This window comes from Nycticebus coucang, chromosome 23 (genome assembly GCF_027406575.1).
Source record: "Nycticebus coucang isolate mNycCou1 chromosome 23, mNycCou1.pri, whole genome shotgun sequence".
Classification (NCBI taxonomy): Eukaryota; Metazoa; Chordata; class Mammalia; order Primates; family Lorisidae; genus Nycticebus; species Nycticebus coucang.
Window position 1 is genome coordinate 15642342 of NC_069802.1, and position 23678 is coordinate 15666019.

Consider the following 23678-nt stretch of genomic DNA (forward strand, 5'->3'; position numbering starts at 1 on the left):
TAGCAATGTTGGGCTTAAGAGTTAATTTTCTCCTCTAGGGATGTCATTTGAATGTTAAGTGTGAGAGGTTGGTATTGGGTTTTTTTGGTGGTTGTTCTTTCCTCTCTAGAGAATTTGTTGTGGTTAGTCATGAGAACAGCATTTTAAAAATCAATCAAAAAGGTTACCAGTCGGTAATAGTATTTGACCTTGCTAATTAAATAGCCAAGAGAAACCTGAACATCCACTTCAGCTTTTTTATTGGTGGGAGCTGGACCACTCCCCAAGAGGCAAAAAGAATGTGGTGTGTGGCTGTGGGAGGCGGGGGTCTGGGGGAACCCAAGAAGCTTGAATTCAGTTTGATTCTGTTGACACCCTAGCGTCCCACCTACAAATTAAAAAAAAAGAAATTAGCATTAGAAGTCTAATTTACAGCAGCCTGTATGACATAAGGAATGTGTTGTGTTCTGCCCTTGAAATTGTAAGGTGTCTGGCCGTAATTATGGGCTTTGTATGGTCTGAAGCAGAACTAACACGAATTGTCCATCTGGAAAATTCAATCTCTTCCATCCCTGATTTTATGTAGAATAGATTTGATACTCCAGGGTATTCAGAATTCAGAGTTCATTCTTTTGGAACATACAACTTATTAGAATCCAGATCTTCGAGACCTTTACGTGAAAAAGTCATCTACATTCATACCATAGGAAGGTCTTTGTTAGGATGTTTCCGGCTTTCTGTGAAGCATTTGACTTACGCTGCAAAGTAACTGTGATTTTATGTTGGTGGTATAGCAAAGGATGAGTAGTTTTAATTGTCTGTTTAAGTCTTCATATGTTCACATCCTTAAATCTGGGTTTCAGAATGTGTAAGCCCTTCTTGAAAGATGTGAATGTCTCCTTAATATACTGGTTACGCAACAACAAAAAAAGAATACAAGTCCTTTAAAACATACACTTTACTACGATATTTATCAAAGTGTATTTATTAAAATATGCTAAGTGCTGTAGAGCAGCTGTGGATAAATTGTCCTTTAGATTCTGTTGCTCACGGTGGTAGGAAGCAAAGTAGTGTAGTGGAGCTGCCCTCCCTGGTGTCCAGTATCACTCTGCGCGAGGTCCTGCACGGTGAAAGTCACTGGCAGATGGTGCCATATCCTGGGGTTACCATGGGGAAGACGCTTCCTTCTCTGGGGCCTCGGGACCTCATCTATAAGCCGAAGGAATTGAGTTGGTGTTCATCCAACAGCTTTTCTGAGTGACAGTTCTATGATTACACATCTTATTCATTTCATTTTGATTCTTTAATTTCATTTTTATTCCTTAGCAAATGCTGATGTCTTAAAGGCAATGGTAGCAGATAACACCGTGTGTGATCCTGAAAGGTGAGTGCTCCTCGCGTGTCCTGGGACATTTTCTTCTCTGACATTCCAGACGCTAGGGCAGGTTTCCCAGCTTCCACGCTCATGACATTTTGGGTTGGGGAGGTAACTCTTTGCTGTGGGGAACAGTCCTGTACCTCTACAGCATCCCTGCCCTCTCCTCAGTAGACGCCACAGCACTCCCCTCCCCTTTTTGTCCCTCCAGCCCAAAATGTCTCCACACACTGTCAGTGTCCCCCTGTGGGAGCTGGAATCAGCTCTGATTGAGAACTGTTTGTTAGGGAGAGTGATGGGGCCTTGGAACTGGGAGAGAGTTCCCAGTTCTCATCTCTGTCTTTTACTGGCCATCTGTTCTTGGGTGAGGAACTGACCACTCTGAGTTCAAGTTCTATCATCTATGAAATGGAGAGCGGCATTACACCAACTTTATTGGATTATTTTAGGGTACTTGGCATTACTTTAAGGTACTTGGGCCTTGAAGGACTCCATGAACAGTGATGATCACCCGAGCAACCAGGCTGGTGTGGGGACACTTGCAAAGTTGGGGTTTTTTTTGAGACAAGAGTCTCACTTTGTCGCCCTGGGTAGAGTGCCCTGGCATCACAGCTCTCAGCAACCTCAAACTCTTAGGCTTGAGCAATCCTCTTGCTTCAGTCTCTTAAATAGCTGGGACTACAAGTGTGCGCCGTTACACCTGGCTAGTTTTCCTTCCTTTCTTTTTTTTTAGAGACAGAGTCTTTCTTTATTGCCCTTGGTAGAGTGTCGTGGTGTCATAGCTCACAGCAACCTCCAACTCCTGGGCTTAGGTGATTCTCTTGCTTCAGCCTCCCAAGTAGTTGGGACTACAGATGCCCGCCACAACGCCCGGCTATTTTTTGTTGCAGTTTGGCTGGGCTGGGTTTGAACCTGCCACCCTCGATATATGGGGCTGGCGCCCTACCCACTGAGCCACAGGCGCCAAGTTTTTCTATTGTTTTAGTAGAGATGGGGTCTCTGTCTTACTCAGGCTGGTCTTAAACTCCTGAGTACCACTTGCCTTAGCCTTCCCAGAGTGCTAGAATAAGCATTTATTGAACACCTATTGGGCTGGGAACTACGCTAGAGTTGGGTGTTCACAGACACTTGTTATATATATATTTTTAAACTTAAATCTGCTTCTTACATCATAAGGGAGAGATTCCTTGGCTGATACTTCTTTTGCATAAACAGTTCTACTTTTTCCTTTTCCTCCTTACCTTAGCCCTGTGACCCCCAGCACTCCCGGGAGCCCACCCGTGAGTCCTGGGCCTTTATCACCAGGGGGCACCCCAGGGAAGCACGTGTGTGGCCACCATCTACACACGGTGGGTGGTGTCGTCGAGAAGGACGTGTGTCATCGGTGTAGACACAAGCGGTGGCACTTCATAAAACCCACCAACAAGTCCAAAGAGGGCCGATCCAGGCGCCAAGGAGAGGTCACCGTCCTGTCTGTCGGCAGGTAAGACCCCTTCAAATGCTGTTGGGTCCGTGTGATGTGGTCGCTGTGCTGTGTGGCTTTGTATTTACCCATAAAATGTAGAGTATGTTTTCCCAAGCCTGGCTCAGGGGATGTCTCTGGGGGTTTTCGATGTTTTCTGCTTTGAGTCCTGGATTTTTTTCAACAACATGAGAATCCTGAAAATGAGCTGTTGTTCCATCAGATGGGAGATGTGTTAACTGAGACAAATACTTAACTGTGACAGATCAAGCCTAGATTTTCAATTGTATACAGAAATAATTTCCCTTGTGACAGTCCAGAGCAGGCGATTGTATGGTCAGTGAGTGGCTCTTCAAGTGGCCTCCCAGGATCCCAGGTCCCTTCCTTGTGGGGCTCTGCTTGGTTTGTGTGGAGGATTGTTCACGAGGGCCTGGGATTGTTCACGAGATGGGCCTGGGAACGGCTCGTATCGTGTTTCACAATCACTCAGCCATAACACCTGGCGAGGACCTGCAGCTTGTCATCTTGCCATAGGCCAGGAAGCAGAGAAGGCGTATTATCTGACCCACACTCTCCAGTCTCTGCCCCAGAAGATCCATGCAAATTTCCGTGACTGCTTTCTCCACTATTGCTGGGTTTCTTGGTCCTAAAATACCTTTCTTCTGTGACCCATAGATGAGGTGGAGCTCTTACAGTTCGGGCAATGCATCAATCGACTTCACCGAGAGCAATTTTGCTCTGCTGTTTGGGTTCCAAGTCTCACTCGGGAACCATGTTACTAAAGCTATATCCACACTGGAGTGCGACTGGGTGGGCACTGAGCACAGCACAGCGTAGATGAGAAACCTCTGGGAGTAGCAGGCTGAACCCACCGCGTTTATTTGTCTGAGTCCTGGCACCACTACTTACAAGATGTTAACCTCACTCAGTGCCTCAGTTTCCCCTCTGAAGGTGACAGAAGGTGGGGTGACAATCACTCATCTCCTAGGGTTGCTGTGAAGATTCAGTGAGGCGACTGATGGAAAGATCTTAGACCAGTTTGGGCACTTATGCATTCAAGAAATGTTGGCTGCTGTTGTTGTTATTCATTAAGACAGAGTCTCATTTGGTAACCCCTAGTAGAGTGCTGCCATGGTGGCATCATAGTTCACAGCAAACTAAAGCTCCTGGGCTCAATCATCTTGCCTCAGCCTCCTGGGTAGCTGAGACTACAGGCGCCTGCCACAATATCCGGCTATTTGTTTTAGAGATGGGTCTTGCTCTTGCTCAGGCTGGTCTCCTGAGCTCAAGCAATCCACCCACCTTGGCCCCCCAGAGTGCTAGGATTACAGGCATGAGCCACTGTGCCCGGCCTTGGCTGCTATTATTATTGCTTTAATTCAGTTGAGTTTCATCACCTGTTGCACAAGCGGCGTGAAGAAAGCCACAGGGCTGTGTGCTGCTCACAGCAAAACAGACCACATGTGACCACACTGTTCTACAAAGAAGCAGAGTCGTAGGAATTTATGAATGCACATGAATGAGGACCTGTAGCTTGTTCAGACAAAGCGTGTGTTGTTGGCTTAAAAAAAAAAATCTGCTGACATTTTCAACTCACATTCAACACAGCTTTTTAAAATGCCCCCAATCCAACTTTCTTTCTTGGGTATTAGACACTCTGAGCCTTTATGTACCGCAGGCTGTGTTTTAGCACGTGTTGCTTATGAGAGTCTCACAATTTGACAGATTAAATTTGCGTTCACAACTGCTCCCTGTTTCTCCTCTCACTTCCAGAATCTTCCTCCTTCTCGGAGTTGGTGATCTCATTTTGGACAAGGAAGAGAATTTGTTTTATTATAGCTTTAAGGGAGATTAAGACCAGAACTGGAAAGAAAATATTATAAAATAGGGATTTGATGATGGTGCTATAAAAACAGACAAATTAAGGAAATTCCTTTAACTTCTCTCTTAATTCTTAGCAAAATCTTTTAACTTCCTTAATTTTTTTCTTAATCCTTAATGAAAATTAACTTTTTTTTTCTTTTTTTTTTTGAGCCAAAGTTAGCCTAACTCAGAGCAACCTCAAACTCTTGGTCTCAAGTGATCCTCTTGCCTCAACCTCCCGAGTAGCTGGGACTGCAGGAGCCAGCCATGCCTGGCTAGTTTTTTTATTTTTAGTAGAAACAGGGTCTCACTCTTGCTCAGCGATCCACCCACCTCAGTCTCCCAGAATGCTGGGATTACATGCGTTAGCCACCACACCCAGCCCAATTAACCCAATTTTTGACAAAGGAAACCCCCACACGCGACCACCAAGTAATACTGAGAAAATGTGTTACTGTGTGCGGCTCATCTGCCTGTGTGTGTTGGGACAGACCTGTCTGAAAAGTGTCTGTTTTCAAAAGGGTCGTCAAGTGAATGTCCAGGTTCTATCTGTCTAATTTGTAACCTGCTTTTATGTAGCCTTCTGTCATTTTAAAAAAACAAACAAACAAAAACTGATGTAAAAACTCACATCATTGTTAGAAACCTCAACTCAGGCTGTTTAATATTTGAGTACTTGTGTTTTTGTATGCATTTTGCATGCTCTATAAAACATCCAGCTTAGTCTGTGATGTGGTTGATTGAAAATCAGCAGGGAAGTTTGGCAAGGGACAGGGAGATTTGCTGGCAGGGGATGTCCCTCCTCCTGAAGGTATTGTTTTTTATTTGTGTCCTAACTTTTGACTGAGTTCATTTGGGATCCCAGATGGATGGATGATTTTTGCTTTATTCATAATTCTTTTATTGGAAAAACAAACCCATCGCATCTCTTCTTTCCCTGCTCAGGTTTAGGGTTACAAAAGTGGAACACAAGTCAACCCAGAAGGAGCGGAGAAGTTTGATGTCTGTTGGTGGAACAGAAAGCATTAATGGGGAGGTGCCCGTGACGCCTGTGAAGAGAGAACACAGTGACATGGAGTAGCAGGTCAGCCACGGTTTGGTGACATGGAGGGTGGGGTGTGCAGAGGGGAGGAGCTACTGAGAGCCTCCCTGGGGTCTATGGGCGCACTGGAGTGACATTTGGCAGGGAAATGGGAACACTTTCCTGGAACTGGTGAGGTGGGAGAGTGATGGGGGACTGAACGTGATACCCTATCTGTCTGTCCAGAGCTTTTATTTTTTTTTTTTTTGAGACAGAGCCTCACTCAGTGCCCTGGGTAAAGTGCCATGGCATCATAGTTCACAGCAACCTCAAACCCCTAGGCTTAAGTGATCCTCCTGCCTCAGCCTCCTGAGTAGCTGGGACTATAGGCACGTGCCACAATACCCAGCTTTTCTTTTTCTTTCTTTTTTTTTTTAGAGACGGGGTCTCGCTCTTGCTCAGGCTGGTCTTGGACTCCTGAGCACAAGCAAACCACCCACCTCGGCCTCCTAGAGTGCTAGGATTACAGGCATGTCCAGAGCTTCTTGTAAAGAGGCTACCAAGGGCGGCGCCTGTGGCTCAGTGAGTAGGGCGCCGGCCCCATATGCCGAGGGTGGCGGGTGCCTGTAGTCCCAGCTGCTCGGGAGGCTGAGGCAAGAGAATCGCGTAAGCCCAAGAGTTAGAGGTTGCTGTGAGCCGTGTGATGCCACGGCACTCTACCCGAGGGCGGTACAGTGAGACTCCGTCTCTACAAAAAAAAAAAGAGGCTACCAAGTCGTTGCCTCCAAGGACTTGGCATTTGTGAGAATGAAGATAGAGGCCACTGTGTCTAGTCGCCTAGTCACATCACCCATCCATAGGGCTTGTGTCACCAAAAGCAGAAAGCACCTCCTGGTGCTATGTCTTTTTACAAAAGAAGAATGGGGCAAAATCCAGACTTCTTTTTGTGTGTGGGGGGGACACAGAGTTTCACTTTGTTGCCTTAGGCGGAGTGCTATGGCATCACAGCTCACAGCAACCTCAAACTCTTGGGCTTAAGTGATTCCCTTGCCTCAGCTTCCCAAGTAGCTGGGACTACAGGCTCCCACCACAATGCCTGGCTATTTGTTCGTTGAAGTTGTCATTGTTCAGCAGGCCCAGGCCAGGCTTGAATCTGCAGCCTTGGTATATGTGGCAAGTGCCCTAGTTGTTGAGCTGTAGGCGCCGAGCCAAAATCCAGACTTCTAAAATATAAAATCACCACAGTGTTTAAATGTTGGCAGCTTATAAAATAGCCTTTAAGAAAAAAAAAAGTGCAGGCCAAATGACTCTAATTTTGTCCTTATATTTAGTTAAGCTGTGATTTGGAAAAGGCGGAGCAAGCAAAGCAATGCTTTCTCCATTAACTGAGTTGGAAACCACTTTCCCTTGCTGTGTCACGATTCTGAAACACCCTCAGGAGAGATGTTTGTTTTTCCATCAAGTGTTTTTAAGCAGGAGAAAAGCAAAAATGAATGCTTTTGGGTTTGGCAGTTTTAATTTTGGAAAATACTACTTTAAAAAAAAAAAAAGAAAAGAAAGAAAGAAAACAACCCCAGAACATGGTGATGACTTGATGCTGGCTTAGCTTTCATCTGAATCTTTTGGTGCTATTCTGGCTTGAGTAGAAACGTCCTTCTCATGTTTCTTATTCTGTGTTAAACTGCAAGGGAGAGACCTGGGACTGATGTTGGTCTAAAAGCTCCAGTGGAGCTGTGAGACCCTGGACAGAGGGTGGACATGGGGGAGTGGTCAGATGGGGTTCTCAGGTACACAGATATAGCGGAGTTGAACCTGAGCCCTGCAGTCTGGCTGCATGCTCAAATCCCACTTCACCACTCATCGCCACTGAGGCCTGGGCAAGGTACTTTGGCCTGTTATTCCTCGCTGGAAAATAGACCCTACCTGTCTCAAGGGGTGGCAGTGAGATTTCCATAAAGTTATACAGATGGAGCCCAGGGCCTGGCACATAGGAAATGCCCAGTCTATGCTCCTTATTATTATGAGTTCGTTCAGTTTGGTTGGTGTGGTTGAGTGGAGGACAAAAGTAGCTTTTGTGGGTGAAGCCTCTCTGATAATCTGCTGGGCTCGGAGGGGTTAAAGATGCATAGGAGGTAATCTGGGGGAGTCCTGCTCCTGAGTTTACTGAGTTTCTTTTTTTTTTTTTTGTGGTTTTTGGCTTGGGCTGGGTTTGAACCCGCCACCTTCGGCATACGGGGCTGGCGCCCTACTCCTTTGAGCCACAGGTGCCACCCTTATCTGATAGCTTTCTAAAGCTAGTTCTTGCAATCTTGATCTTAGGGCCTCTTCCCCTGAGTTTAGAAGCCAAATAAGGGCCTTCTTTAAAGAGTAGAAACTGCAGAAGAGTCTGTTCTTGGCTTTTCAATTACTGGTGACCTTGAGAAGGAAGCCAAGAGGAATTTAGGAAAAGGAAGAGGATGATGAAGATAATAATAACAGTAGCTAATGTTAATTTAATACTCTAGTCTTCTAGACAGCCTACCGATAGGATGATTATGCTGATAATATGACATCTCGCATGTCATATTATAAACATCTAATGAGCTTGATACTATTATCCTAGTTTTTTTTTTTTATGTGGTTTTTGGCCGGGGCTGGGTTTGAACCTGCCACCTCCGGCATATGGGAAAGGTGCCCTACTCCTTGAGCCACAGGCGCCACCCCTATTATCCTAGTTTTAAAGATGAGGAAAAGAATGAATGGATACAATGCCTGGCAAGGGTAAGTTATGTGTACAAGGTCACACAGCTAGAAAGAAGAGTTGAGATTCCAACCTAGGTCTCTGACTACATACACCATCAATCACCCCCTTCTGTCATCCTAAGGGGTTCATGAAGGGGCAGCCCATGACCCATGAATGGGGAATAATAGTTCCACCAATGATCTCTAGAACTTCATGGCCTAATATCATAGCCACTGGTCACCTATGGCTATTTAAATTTAAATTAATTAAAATTAAAAATTGAGTTCTGCATTTTTACCAGTCGCATTCAGTATTTGGTAGCCACACCAAGGGCTACCATACAAGACAGTGTAAACCCAGAACATTTCCATCATCACCGGAAGTTGTACTCAACAGAGAGGATGGTATTGTAGATGTTAGAATTGGACCAGTGAGCGGCCTTGGTACATCAGAGATGCATTCTGATTCCAATCACTGAGAATTTGCCTGTCTGGGAAGAGAACCATCTGGCTATTCAAGGCTAAGGTGAGGAAGGCCCAGGCCTTAGATGCAGAGAAAATAATGGGTCATGATGACAGATGGGTATGAGTCATCCACTGGGCGTTGTGTTGAGAGATGGAGAAATTGTCTATCTGCTCGCCCTCAGGCAGGAAGAGGAAGGTGATCCTCTCCGGCCCTGATTAGAGCTTGGCTAACTAGGTGCCATGGCTGATTTTGGCTGCTGCTGCTGGAAGAACAACACTGTGGATCTAGAAGGTTAAAAGAATTAGGAGTGTTCAGCTGGTTTGCTTGGTCTGTATCCAACTATGGGAATTTGATCCAATTGTTTGAAGTCCTGACCACATTCGACTGGTTTATAATTTGATATTCTTTGCAAAGCATCCAGCAGGACTATATAAAAGAGAACTGGATTTGATCAGAGGACATGGGTTCAAATCTGAGCTTCACCCTCTGGAAATTATACCTAACTGCTCTACTCCCAGTTTCTTTGAACATGAAATAAGGACATTAGATTTACTCATTTATGACAAATGCCAAATAAGTATCTGGGACATAGATGTCCAGAAGAGGCGAGTCATTTGTGTCCTGTGGTCTCATTCAGGAATGAGCACATGACTGGCCTTAGAAAGGGAGTGCGTTCGAGCCTCCAACTTACTGTAATTAATTTGCAACTAAAAGTAAAAATTTTTATTATGGAAATTTTCAAACAAACTCAAAGTAAAGAGAATAATACCATAAATGCCCATGATCCATGGAGTAAATTAATTATATGCCTACAGGTTTTTTATTTTTTGGAGACAGAGTCTCACTTGCTTACCCTTGGTAGAGTGCCGTGGTGTCTTATCTCACAGCAACCTCAAACTCTTGGGTTCAAGTGATCCTCTTGCCTCAGCCTCCCAAGTAGCTGGGACTACAGGCACCAACCTCAACACCCAGCTATTTTTTAGAGACACGGTCTCACTCTGGTTCAGGCCGGTCTTGAATCTGTGAGCTCAGGCAGTCCACCTGCCTCGGCCTCCCAAGTGCTGGGATTACAGGTGTGAGCCACTGAGCCCAACCTTGCCTATAGTTTTTCCAATACTCTGTACCTGGCATGCTTTGAAAGGCACCTCTCGTGTTTTACTTAATTTTCATGACAGCAATAGGTAGGTGCCAGGTAGTACCCTGTTTTGCAGGTGAAGGTCTTAAGCATAGAGAGTTCAGCCAACTTGTTTGGAGCTATCAGCAAGAATGTGATGGATTTCAGAGTCAAATGCAGGCAGCCTGGCTTCAGGTGTCACGGACTTAATTCAGCTGGGTCCAAGACAGGCAGGTCTCGTGATCAGAGAGATCACCGTGTTTGATTACCCCAGTGGAATATGGACTCTGAAAAAGAAGGGAAGGGAATATTCATTGGTGTTTAAATATATATATATGTATTCATTAAAATTTTTCTTGCTAGTTTTTTTTTTATTTCCAAAAATGAGTATGTTTGAGGCATTTAACATGACTAGAGAAATCCTGAAATTTTGCCTTCTGGACTAAAATCTCTGGCACTAGACTGAAACAGAAGATTTGTGCTGGAATAATATAGCTAATACAGCAGGGGAGGGGTATTTGCGTCTTTTATACAATCAAGTATAGGCTTTGAAGTTGTATTTTTTTCCTGAAAGATGTGTGTGCTCAAATTTGGATTTTTAGTTACGCTAGAATGCTGAAATTGTTAGTTTTACTGTAGGATGATTAAAATATTTCAATGCAAATATGTATCTATTATTATTGGTTAGCTTAGCTTTCTCCCCACCCCCACCCCCCACCCCAAGTGGTTATGAGAAACTAGACTTGGTATTCTAAATAGAACATTATCAAGATTGGGACAGGTTCTCTGCCTCTCACTCCTTCCTTCCTTAAAACCCAAAATCTGCCCCATATTCTTTTCACTCTGCCTCAGTGGCCTGAGTTTTCTTTTTTTTTTTTTTTTTTCTTTTTTTGTAGCTAGCTCTAACTTGCCCGCTGCCTGATTTATTTTGGCAATGCAGTTAAAATGGTTTCTTTTTTCTACAGAAAATGTGTTTTGATTTCTTCTTAGAAGAATAAGCTTTTGTTCTTCAAAGTTAGATATTTCAGTCTCCAAATGCCACGGCCTTGTCTTCATTGTCACTGCTCAGTGGTTTTTTAAAAATGGTACAGTCCCAAGCATTGTATATTGCATGTTTCTGAAGGATGTGCTTCTTTTTTCCATTTTATGATAAGATCTCATTGAAAATACTGGGTAAGTTTACATAGCCATATTTAAGATATTTTTATTTTTAATTAAATTGGCAAATAAAAATTGTATGTGTTTATTGCATGCTGTTTTGAAATATGTATACATTATGGAATGGCTAAGTTGAGCTAATTATCTCACATACTTATTTTTGTGGTGAAAAACATTTAAAAATCTATGCTCTTAGCAATTTTCAAGAATATAACACATTGTTATTAACTGTAATAACAGTTATAACATTTTTTAATAATAGTTAACAGTCACCATGTTGTATACTAGATCTCTTGAACATATTCCTCTAGTCCAGCTAAAATTTTGTGCCCTTTGACCAAAATGCCCCCAACCTCGCCTTCCCCCTTTTGGCTTATTTTTAAATTGGGCCATTTGTTTTCTCGCTGTTGAGTTGTTTGAGCTCCTTGTGTTTTAGATTCTAACCGCTTATAAAATACATGGTTTGCACCTATTTTCTCCCATTCTATAGGTTGTCTCTTCACTCTTTTGATTGTTTCCTTTGCTGTGCAGAAATTTTTAGTTTGAAATATAATCTCACTTGCATATTTTCACCTCTGTTGCCTGTGCTTTTGGGGTCACATCCAAAAAAATCATTGCCCAACCAGACCAATATCACAGAGCTTTTTCCTGTGCTTTTTTTCTAGTAGTTTCATAGTTAATTTTTTTATCAAAACAAATATTCATAATACTAGACATAGCTTTTTGTTTTAAATTGCTTTGCTATTATTACTATTCGTTTATTTTTTATTTTTAATTTAAAACTTTTTTTTTTTTTTTTTTTTTGTAGAGACAGAGTCTCACTTTATGGCCCTCAGTAGAGTGCCGTGGCGTCACACAGCTCACAGCAACCTCCAACTCCTGGGCTTAAACGATTCTCTTGCCTCAGCCTCCCGAGTAGCTGGGACTACAGGCGCCCACCACAACGCCCAGTATTTTTTGGTTGCAGTTCAGCCGGGGCCAGGTTTGAACCCACCACCTTCGATATATGGGGCCGGCGCCTTACCGACTGAGCCACAGGTGCCGCCCAAAACTTTTATTTTAATAATTAATTTGAGGGGTTTTTTTGAGACAGAGTCTCACTTTGTCACCCTGTAGAGGGCTGTGATGTCATAGCTCACAGCAACCTCAAACTCTTGGGCTTAAGTGATTCTCTTGCTTCAGCCTCCCAAGTGGCTGGGACTACAGGCACTCGCCACAACGTTCAGCTATTTTCTGTTGCAGTTGTCATTGTTGTTTAGCAGGCCCTAGCTGGGCTCGAACCCGCCAGCTTTGGTGTATGTGGATGGTGTTATTACCACTGTGCTACATACAAGCGCTGAGCCTTAATAGTTAATTTTCGAGTATAAAAACTTAGTTTTATTTATTTACTTACTTACTTATTTGAGCCTGAGTCTCAATCTGTTGCCCAGGCTGGAGTGCAGTGGTATTATCTCATAGCTCACTACACCTTAAACTTCTGGGGTCAAGAGATCTTCCTGTCTCAGCCTCAGCCTCTGGAGTAGCTGGGACTATAAGCCCATACCACTATGCCCAGCTAATTTTTCTATTTTTTGTAAACTGAAGGTCTTGCTCTTGCTCAGAGTAGTCTTGAACTCCTACTCTCAATCAATGTACCATCTTGGCCTCCCAGAATAATAGGATTACAGGAATGAATCACTACATCTGGCCAAACTTGATTTTAAACTCTTTACATTTAATTTTACCTGTGTCCCTTAACTACCAATGATTTCAGGCAATTGGCTTAATGCTTTCATGCCTCGGTTTTTTAATCTTTAAAATGGGGTTGTTGCTGGACTTACACGACATGGTATATGTGTGTAGTTCTTCAACTAATCCTTGGCACTGAGTTAATATCTACTAAATATTCACTGTAAATAATTTTCATGCTATTCTTGGTGATTATATATTAGGCTGTTTCTCAAGCATCAACTTTGGGCGCTGTGAATTCCTGGTTACTTCTTAAGAATGTTACAGCTTTGGACTCTCTCAAAAGTAGAGAGTAGCTGGCAAGTCCCTCAGGAATTTGGGTCATTTTCTTATTTGTGTTAAGAAGGCCTTAGAAATGACTATTCCTAAATGTGGAATGTAAGTGTTTTGGCACAGTAACTGAGCGAATGCCAGGAAGACTATGTTAACTAGTGTGATGAAAGTGTGTCAAATGGTCTGTGAAGCTAGTGAATGATAACCCATGATCATATCAATGTACACAGCTATGATTTAATAAAAAAAAAAAAAAAAAGAAAGAAACGACCATTCCCCTCTTATGGGAGAAATCAAAATTAGTAACAAGGGCAATTGAAACATTCTGCTGACTTAAGCTCTTTTTATTTTAAAGTTAAGGATGTAGGGTCAACTGAGAGGTTTTCTCCACTTACCCATGACTGCTGTGTAGGCGCCCTGCTTAGGGATAAAAATCTCCTCTTTGCCAAGACTCTTTCACGGCACACACTCCCTCTTGAACATCAGTGGCCAGTCATGAGCTGGCTTTCCTGACCTTCAGCGGCCTTCACTTCCTACTCTGACCAGGAGGAAAGGCAGCTCATCTCCTTTTTCTGGACTCAGGGAGTATAGTGGGGGCTCCTTGGTAGCCTCCCCTGAATTGCTGTTGCTTTATTTGCCGTCTTCAGAATTGCTTTTCTTTTCTTTTTTTTTTTTAGAGACAGAGTCTCATTTTATCACCGTCAGTAGAGTGCCATGGCGTCACAGCAACCTCCAACTCCTGGGCTTAGGTGATTCTCTTGCCTCAGCCTCCCCAGTAGCTGGGACTACAGGCACCCACCACAACACCCAGCTAGTTTTGTTGCAGTTTGGCCGGGGCCGAATTTGAACCCGCCACCCTCGGTATATGGGGCCGGCGCCCTACCCACTGAGCCACAGGTGCCGCCTCCTGCTTTTCTTTTTTAAAAAACTCTAGGAAACAAGTGATGGTGGGAAGTGTAAAGTACTACTTAGTTTATTTTTTTCTCTCTAGCTTACATGCCTCCCCCCTTCCCAGGGGAAATAAGTACTTAAAAAACAAAAGGATCTCAGATTTGAGCTGAGTCCTTTAATTTGATTCACTGTTCTCATAGGAGCAGTGAAATACAAATTTATAAAGAGATACTGCACTTGAAGCAGGCATGGGTTAGGCCACCTGGCTTGGCCTTCAGTTGCTGAACACATTTCTCTGGGGTAAAGTCAGTGCTTTGATTCCTGCCTTGCTTCTACGTGGAAAACCTATCTATCCTATTGAATGCATATTAAGAGGTGAAGGGAGGTTAATATCGGCCCAGGACCTGCTGTGTGAAGAGTAGGTAAGTAAAATTGGCTGGATAAAGAGAAAAGCCAAGTGAGGGACAGGAATTTCAAAGCAATTTCAGGAGTTGTGGGTAATAAACCAGGCTCAGAGGGTTTGATTTTCCCCAGATCACAGGGCTACAGAGTGAGCAGGCTTAGATGGGAAGAAGTGGGAGGAAAAGCTTTGCTTTCCCTGGCAGGAAGACAGACCAGCCTTTTGTCATGTGGCCCAGTAACTTGCAGCAGTGATCATTTATTTCAACCCTGGCGTGGCCTCCTCTGGCCTCTGTGGGATCATCTGATGATCATCTGATGGCTTTTAAAGCTCTGCCTGGATCAAGTCCAGCTCTGTAAGCCCTTCATTCTCTTCCAGGTACGCTAAGGTCATAGACTTTCAGGCCTCAAAGGAGCTGTGGTTGCCAGCTCAGTTCAATGCAGGTACAATTACATCCTTTTTTTTTTTCTTTGAGACAGAGTCTCACTATGTCGTCCTCAGTAGAGTGCTGTGGCATCACAGCTCATAGCAACTTCAGACTCTTAGGCTTAAATGATTCTCTTGCCTCAGCCTCCCAAGTAGCTGGGACTACAGGCACCCGCCCCAATGCCCGACTATTTTTTTTCGTTGCAGTTGTCATTGTTGGTTAGCTGGCCTGGGCCGGGCTTGAACCCACCAACCTCGGTGGATGTGACTGGTGCCATAACCACTGTGCTATGGGCGCCAAGTCACAATTACATCTTTAAAACAGATGCACTGAGTCCCTACTGTGTGTGAGGCACTTTGCAAGGCTGTGGGAACACAGCAGCCTGTTAGGCCACAGTGGAGGCCATGCTGTCAGGGGGCTTCCACAACAGAAGCTACTTTTTTGTTTTTAGGTTTTTTTTTAGATTGATATAAGGGTACAAATGTTTAGGTTACGTTATTTTCATTTCTAAGATTAAGTTCAAGTTATATTTGAGCCTTTCACCCAGGGAGCGTGCTGAACACCCTCATGTGTGCACACTAGATCAGATCCCGTCAGTCACCCTCCCTCCTCCCCCTCCTCCCTCCCTTCACGCCCCTCCCCTCCAGACTACACTTGTGTTTTCTTGCCTGTGGGCTTATAGTTGTTTATCTATTGCTTTCATACTAGTATTGAGTACATTGGATAGACATTTTTTCCATTCTTGTGATACTTTACTAAGAAGAATGTGTTTCAATTCCATATAGGTAAACACAAAAACTGTAAAGTCTCATCTCAGGGGGCTGAATAGTATTCCATGGTATACATATACCAAAGTTTGTTAATCCATTCGTGAGTTCATGGGCACTTAGGTTGATTCCACCTCTTGGCAATTGTGAATGGAGCTGCTGAAAACATTCTAGTGCAAATGTCCTTGTAGTAAAATGCCTTTTTTTTCTTGTGGGTAGATCCCTAGCAATGGGATTGCAGGATCAAATGGAAGGTCTGTGTTTAGTTCTCTCCACACCAGAAGCTAGTTTTTACAGCAGTCTTTTCTCCCCTGTGCCGCCTGGTTCCCGGCTTCGTGTGTGTGGGACGTATGTTGTTTCAGATCCTGCTGATAGTGGACTCAGGACTTGGGCTTCCTGATGGTTCATTGCCTTTACTGTCACCAATGTACTGAGTGTTACACGTGTTTGAAATGGAATCATTCTTTAAAGAATTGAAATATGAACTATGCATAGGGTGAATTATTATTATTATTATTATTTAGAGACAGAGTCTCAAGCTATCACCCTGGGTAGAGTGCTGTGGTGTCACAGCTCACAGCAACCTCAAACTCCTGGACTTAAGGCTTAAGGTGGTTCTCAACCTTCCTAATGCCGTGACCCTTTAATGTAGTTCCTCTCGTTGTGGTGATGCCCAACCATAAAATTATTTTCCTTGCTACTTCATAACTGTAATTTTGCTACTGTTATGAATCGTAATGTAAATGTCTGATATGCAGGATGCATTTTCATTGTTACAAAGGGGTCGTGACCCACAGGTTGAGAACCGCTGGCTTAAGTGATTCTCTTGCCTCAGCCTCCCAGGTAGTTGGACTACGGGTGCCAACACCCAGCTGTTTTTAGAGACAAGAGGTCTCCCTCTGGCTCAGGCTGGTCTCGAATTCATGAGCTCAGGCAATCCACCTGCCTCAGCCTCCCAGAGTGCTAGGATTACAGGCATGAGCCCCTGAGCCTGGCCTAAAATGTGTTTTCAATGTAAGGAAGTTTTGCTTAATTTTTTCCAGCTTGAGCACTCACGTGGGTATAATTGTATCAGCAAATTTTCCCCAAAGAGAGAGAGAGAGATCAGGCTTGTTAAATGTAGTGTGGTCCCCTAGTGATGGCAATGGAGAACAATGAACGGCGAGTGTTTCCTTCCTCTGCTGTCCACGCACTCCTGCCTGCCCACTTGTGCTTTCTTTTTTTTTGCAGTTTTTGGCTGGGGCTGGGCCTGAACCCACCACCCCTGACACATGGGGCCGGCGCCCTACTCCGTTGAGCCACCTGTGCTTTCTGTTGCTCTAGGATGGGGTGAAAGGCACCTTTTTACGTTTCTGTTGGTGCTCCATAGTTAAGAAATATATTTGAAAGTGTGTATTTTTCAACACGGATACATTTACAATGTGAAATCAAATGAGAAGGAATTTAACAGTGTGAAACTGCACTGAAACACTGTCTGTACTTTTTTTTTTTCTTTTGGCCCGGGCTGGGTTTGAACCCACCACCTCCGGTATATGGGGCTGGCCCCTACTTCTTTGAGCCACAGGCGCCATCCCACAGTCTGTACTATTGACGTGCTTCCTTTCACTGCCAGAAATGAGGCCACAGTTGGACATTTACACGGCCTGGGGTGTGTGATATCTTCTTTCCCCCTGGATCGTCTTTCTGATAAGACTGATATTTACCTGGAAATTCATAGTGCTCGACCAGTAATAGGCTGCTTCCTGGTAAGTGTATATGTGTAAGGACAGACCAGGACTGCAAGAATTTTAAAAGAATAGCTTCCTTTTCGGCTTAGTTTCTGCTATTAGCAGTGAGGCCTTCAAGCAGCAATTTGTGTGTGTGTGTGTTTCACTTCCTCTCTCAGAGATATTTCAGACAGCGCCGTTTTAAATCAGCTGCAGAAGGCAGCTGTTGAAGAATGCTAATGCGATTGTTGAGAGCAGAGAATTGGATGATGGTGTAGTAATTACCAGAATGGGCATGTACTGACTGCTTGGTGCTTAGTAAGCATTGTGCATGTATCATCGAATGTACGATTCCAGAAACCTTGTAAGAGAAGGTTACAGAGACAGCCACAGTTCAATAGCTGTAGCCAGTCAGAATTTGAATTCAGGCCTTTGGCTGCAGGCCCCTCACCCTAAGCCTCGCCTGTGGTCCTGACTGCCTACTCTTGTTTTTTTTTTTTTTTTTTGCAGTTTTTGGCCGGGGCCAGGTTTGAACCTGCCACCTACAGTATATGGGGCTGGTGCCCTACTCCTTTGAGCCACAGGCACCTCCCTAACTGCCTACTCTTAAAACATTCGGTCAGGTCTGTGCAAAACACTCAGAATGGCAAGTCCTCCTAGGTGGAAAGAAAACTGTTAGTATGGTGAAAGGTTCCATTCCAGGCCTGACATTTGTTGCCCTTGACTTTGTTACTTTCCTTAATGCAAAAATGTTTCGTTCTAAGGGGCTGCATAAAAAAGAGACATAAAAATAGTACTTATTTTCTAGATAATGGCCTACTTTAAAGTTTTGCTCAAAAAATTCTTTTTACTTTTTCCCCCTTTTTGCAACCACTTTTATATAATATTTCTCCACCTCTGGCCTTTTTACCTTTTTTTCTCTGCTAGAATGTTTCATTTGAATTGAAAGTAATTCTAGGCTTGACTTGGTCAGTTTACGGTAAAAAATCCATAATTTAGCTGTGATAGGTTGTGGCAGTGCAGTACAGGGTTATTTAGTTATTTCATTGTAACTAAAAACTTGATCTGTGCTGGGCGGCACCTGTGGCTCAAAGGAGTAGGGCACTGGCCCCATATATTGGAGGTGGTGGGTTCAAACCCAGCCCCTGCAAAAAAAAAAGAAAAAAGAAAAAAAACTTGATCTGTGCTGTTTCAGGTAGACAATATTTCATTTCCTTTTTTTTTTTTTTGTAGAGACAGAGTCTCACTTTATGGCCCTTGGTAGAGCGCCGTGGCCTCACACAGCTCACAGCAACCTCCAACTCCTGGGCTTAAGCGATTCTCTTGCCTCAGCCTCCCGAGTAGCTGGGACTACAGGCACCCGCCACAATGCCCGGCTATTTTTTGGTTGCAGTTTGGCCGGGGCCGGGTTTGAACCCGCCACCCTCCGTATATGGGGCCGGTGCCTTACCGACTGAGCCACAGGCGCCGCCCTATTTCATTTCCTTTTTAGCTTAGGGAATAAGGATCCTTTACCCAATCCACCATCTCATTCAGGAAATCAATCTCTCTCCCCCAACTCTCATAACCACTATGAATATTATGGATGACAGAATGACAGAAAAGGGCAATACGGATAATTTCTGAGTGAAGGCCAAGCTCAGTGGCTCAAACCTGCAATCTCAGCACTTCAGGATGCCAAGGTGGGAGGATTGCTTGAGGCCAGAAGAAGTTCAAGACCAGCCTGGGCAAATAGCAAGACCCCATCTCTACAATAAATAAATAAATAAACATTAGAGTACATATCTCAAAGAATAAGCCGTAAGGTAAGTAAACAGTATGTTCTAGAAGACATCTTTGCCAACTTTGGGCTATTTCTTCATATCTTTGCTAGCTACTTTCATCTCTGGTTTTGTTTAACCCTTACAGGCAAACACAATTTTGATAGATAGGAGAATATTTTGTTCCTTAACCTTGGGTAGGCTCACCTACATACCCAGGCAGCTCTAGAATTTTCATCCTGTTCTGATTTATCCCACTCTTTAAAACAGGAAAGAAGGCTCGGGCCTGTAGCTCAGCCGCTAGGGCGTCAGCCACATACATCGGGGCCGGTGGGTTCAAACCCGGCCCAGGCCTGCCAAATAACAATGACAACTACAACAACAACAAAAATAGCCGGGCATTATGGCAGGTGCCTGTAGTCCCAGCTACTAGGGAGGCTGAGGCAAGAGGATCACTTGAACCCAAGAGTTTGAGGTTGCTGTGAGCTAAGACGCCACGTCACTCTACTGAGGGCGACATAGTGAGACTCTGTCTTAAAAATAAATAAATAAATAAAACAGAAAAGGGTACAGAGCTGTCAATTTTATGAGATATTTGTAAAAAGCCTTTTGGAAAGTAGAGAGCTATTTTACAAGTTTGGGGGCTTTGTCTTTTGAATATAGACATTGACAAAGGCCATTATTACTATGACTTAAAAATATAATGCAGCACCCTCCAGGTACAGTGAAGTCCTAAGAATGAAGCTTTGTCGCCGTGTTCTTTTTTTTTTTTTCTTTTTTTTTTTTTTTATTGTTGGGGATTCATTGAGGGTACAATAAGTCAGTTACACTGATTGCAATTGTTAGGTAAAGTCCCTCTTGCAATCATGTCTTGCCCCCACAAAGTGTGACACACACTAAGGCCCCACCCTCCTCCCTCCATCCCTCTTTCTGCTTCCCCCCCCATAAACTTAATTGTCATTAATTGTCCTCATATCAAGATTGAGTACATAGGATTCATGCTTCTCCATTCTTGTGATGCTTTACTAAGAATAATGTCTTCCACTTCCATCCAGGTTAATACGAAGGATGTAAAGTCTCCATTTTTTTTAATAGCTGAATAGTATTCCATGGTATACATATACCACAGCTTGTTAATCCATTCCTGGGTTGGTGGGCATTTAGGCTGTTTCCACATTTCGGCAATGGTAAATTGAGCTGCCATAAACAGTCTAGTACAAGTGTCCTTATGATAAAAGGATTTTTTTCCTTCTGGGTAGATGCCCAGTAATGGGATTGCAGGATCGAATGGGAGGTCTAGGTTGAGTGCTTTGAGGTTTCTCCATACTTCCTTCCAGAAAGGTTGTACTAGTTTGCAGTCCCACCAGCAGTGTAAAAGTGTTCCCTTCTCTCCACATCCACGCCAGCATCTGCAGTTTTGAGATTTTGTGGTGTGGGCCATTCTCACTGGGGTTAGATGATATCTGAGGGTTGTTTTGATTTGCATTTCTCTAATATATAGAGATGATGAACATTTTTTCATATGTTTGTTAGCCATTCGTCTGTCATCTTTAGAGAAAGTTCTATTCATGTCTCTTGCCCATTGATATAAGGGATTGTTGGCTTTTTTCATGTGGATTAATTTGAGTTCTCTATAGATCCTGGTTATCAAGCTTTTGTCTGATTGAAAATATGCAAATATCCTTTCCCATTGTGTAGGTTGTCTCTTTGCTTTGGTTATTGTGTCCTTAGCTGTACAGAAGCTTTTCAGTTTAATGAAGTCCCATTTGTATATTTTTGATGTTGTTGCAATTGCCATGGCAGTCTTCTTCATGAAGTCTTCCCCCAGGCCAATATCTTCCAGTGTTTTTCCTATGCTTTCTTTGAGGATTTTTATTGTTTCATGCCTTAAATTTAAGTCCTTTATCCATCTTGAATCAATTTTTGTGAGTGGGGAAAGGTGTGGGTCCAGTTTCAGTCTTTTACATGTAGACATCCAGTTCTCCCAACACCATTTATTGAATAGGGAGTCTTTCCCCCAAGGTAAGTTCTTGTTTGGTTTATCAAAGATTAGGTGGTTGTAAGATGTTAGTTTCATTTCTTGGTGTTCAATTCGATTCCAAGTGTCTATGTCTCTGTTTTTGTGCCAGTACCATGCTGTCTTGAGCACTATGGCTTTGTAGTACAGACTAAAATCTGGTATGCTGACGCCCCCAGCTTTATTTTTGTTACTAAGAACTGCCTTAGCTATACGGGGTTTTTTCCAGTTCCATACAAAACGCAGAATCATTTTTTCCAAATCTTGAAAGTACGATGTAGGTACTTTGATAGGAATGGCATTGAATAGGTAGATAGCTTTGGGAAGTATAGACATTTTAACAATGTTGATTCTTCCCATCCATGAGCATGGTATGTTCTTCCATTTGTTAATATCCTCTGCTATTTCCTTTCTGAGGATTTCATAGTTTTCTTTATAGAGGTCCTTCACCTCCTTCGTTAGGTATATTCCTAGGTATTTCATTTTCTTTGAAACTATGGTGAAGGGAGTTGTGTCCTTAATTAGCTTCTCATCTTGACTGTTATTGGTGTATACAAAGGCTACTGACTTGTGGACATTGATTTTATATCCTGAAACATTACTGTATTTTTTGATGACTTCTAGGAGTCTTGTGGTTGAGTCTTTGGGGTTCTCTAAGTATAAGATCATGTCGTCAGCAAAGAGGGAGAGTTTGACCTCCTCTGCTCCCATTTGGATTCCCTTTATTTCCTTGTCTTGCCTAATTGTATTGGCTAGAACTTCCAGCACTACGTTGAATAGTAAAGGTGACAGAGGACAACCTTGTCTGGTTCCAGTTCTAAGAGGAAAAGCTTTCAGTTTTACTCCATTCAGTAAAATATTGGCTGTGGGTTTGTCATAGATAGCTTCAATCAGTTTTAGAAATGTGCCACCTATGCCTATACTCTTCAGAGTTCTAATTAGAAAAGGATGCTGGATTTTATCAAATGCTTTTTCTGCATCTATTGAGAGGATCATGTGATCTTTATTTTTGCCTCTGTTAATATGGTGGATAACGTTTATAGACTTGCGTATGTTAAACCAGCCTTGCATCCCTGGGATGAAGCCTACTTGATCATGATGAATGACTTTTTTGATGATAAGCTGTAATCTATTGGCTAGGATTTTGTTGAGAATTTTTGCGTCTATGTTCATGAGTGAGATTGGTCTGAAATTCTCCTTTTTGTTTGGGTCTTTTCCTGGTTTTGGTATCAGGGTGATGTTTGCTTCATAGAATGTGTTGGGGAAGATTCCTTCTTCCTCAGTTTTTTGGAATAATTTCTGCAGTACAGGAATAAGCTCTTCCTTGAAGGTTTGATAGAATTCTGGAGTGAAGCCATCTGGACCAGGGCATTTTTTAGTTGGAAGCTTTTTTATTGTTTCTTTGATCTCAGTGCTTGAAATTGGTCTGTTCAGGAGGTCTATTTCTTCCTGGCTAAGTCTAGGGAGAGGGTGTGATTCCAGATATTGATCCATTTCCTTCACATTGTCAAATTTCTGGGCATAGAGTTTCTGGTAGTATTCAGAGATGATCTCTTGTATCTCTGTGGGATCAGTTGTTATTTCCCCTTTATCGTTTCTGATTGAGGTTATTAGAGATTTTACTTTTCTATTTCTAGTTAGTCTGGCTAATGGTTTATCTATTTTATTTATTTTTTCAAAAAACCAACTCCTTGTTTCATTAATTTTCTGAATGATTCTTTTGTTTTCAATTTCATTGATCTCTGATTTGATTTTGGATATTTCTTTTCTTCTACTGAGTTTAGGCTTAGATTGTTCTTCTTTTTCCAATTCCATAAGATCTCTTGTGAGATTGTTGATGTGCTCTCTTTCTGTTTTTCGAATGTTGGCATCTAAAGCGATGAATTTTCCTCTCAAAACTGCTTTTGCAGTATCCCACAGGTTTTGGTAGCTTGTGTCTTCATTGTTGTTATGCTCAAGGAAGTTAATGATTTCCTGTTTTATTTCTTCCTTCACCCATCTGTTATTCAACAGAAGATTGTTTAATTTCCATGCCTTTGGGTGGGCTTGAGCATTTTTGTTAGAGTTGAGTTCCACCTTTAGTGCCTTATGGTCTGAAAAGATACAAGGTAAAATTTCAATTCTTCTGATTCTGTTGATATTTGTTTTGTGTCCCAGGATATGATCAATTTTGGAGAATGTTCCATGGGGTGATGAGAAGAATGTATATTCTTTATCTTTGGGGTGGAGTGTTCTATATGCATCTATCAAGCATAGGTGTTCTAGGGTCTCATTTAAATCTCTTACATCTTTGTTTAATTTCTGTTTAGAGGATCTGTCCAGCTCTGTAAGAGGTGTGTTAAAGTCCCCTGTTATGATGGTATTATCAGATATCATATTGCTCAGACTGAGTAAGGTCTGCTTCAGGAATCTGGGAGCATTTAAATTGGGTGCATAAATATTTAGAATTGAAATGTCTTCTTGTTGTAGTTTTCCCTTGACCAATATAAAGTGACCATCTTTGTCTTTTTTGACTTTAGTTGCTTTAAATCCACATGTATCTGAAAATAA

General features: G+C 42.8%; 1 protein-coding gene across 1 annotated transcript in view; it reads left to right on the forward strand.

Moving 5' to 3' along the window:
* Positions 1–23678, forward strand: part of RELL1 (RELT like 1) — a 69359-nt gene that overhangs the window by 39903 nt on the left and 5778 nt on the right. The window contains exons 4-6 of the mRNA XM_053577637.1: positions 1306–1363; positions 2601–2837; positions 5625–5763. Coding sequence (XP_053433612.1) covers positions 1306–1363; positions 2601–2837; positions 5625–5760 — 431 coding nt within the window. The 3' untranslated portion in view covers positions 5761–5763. The remainder of the gene's footprint in view (positions 1–1305; positions 1364–2600; positions 2838–5624; positions 5764–23678) is intronic.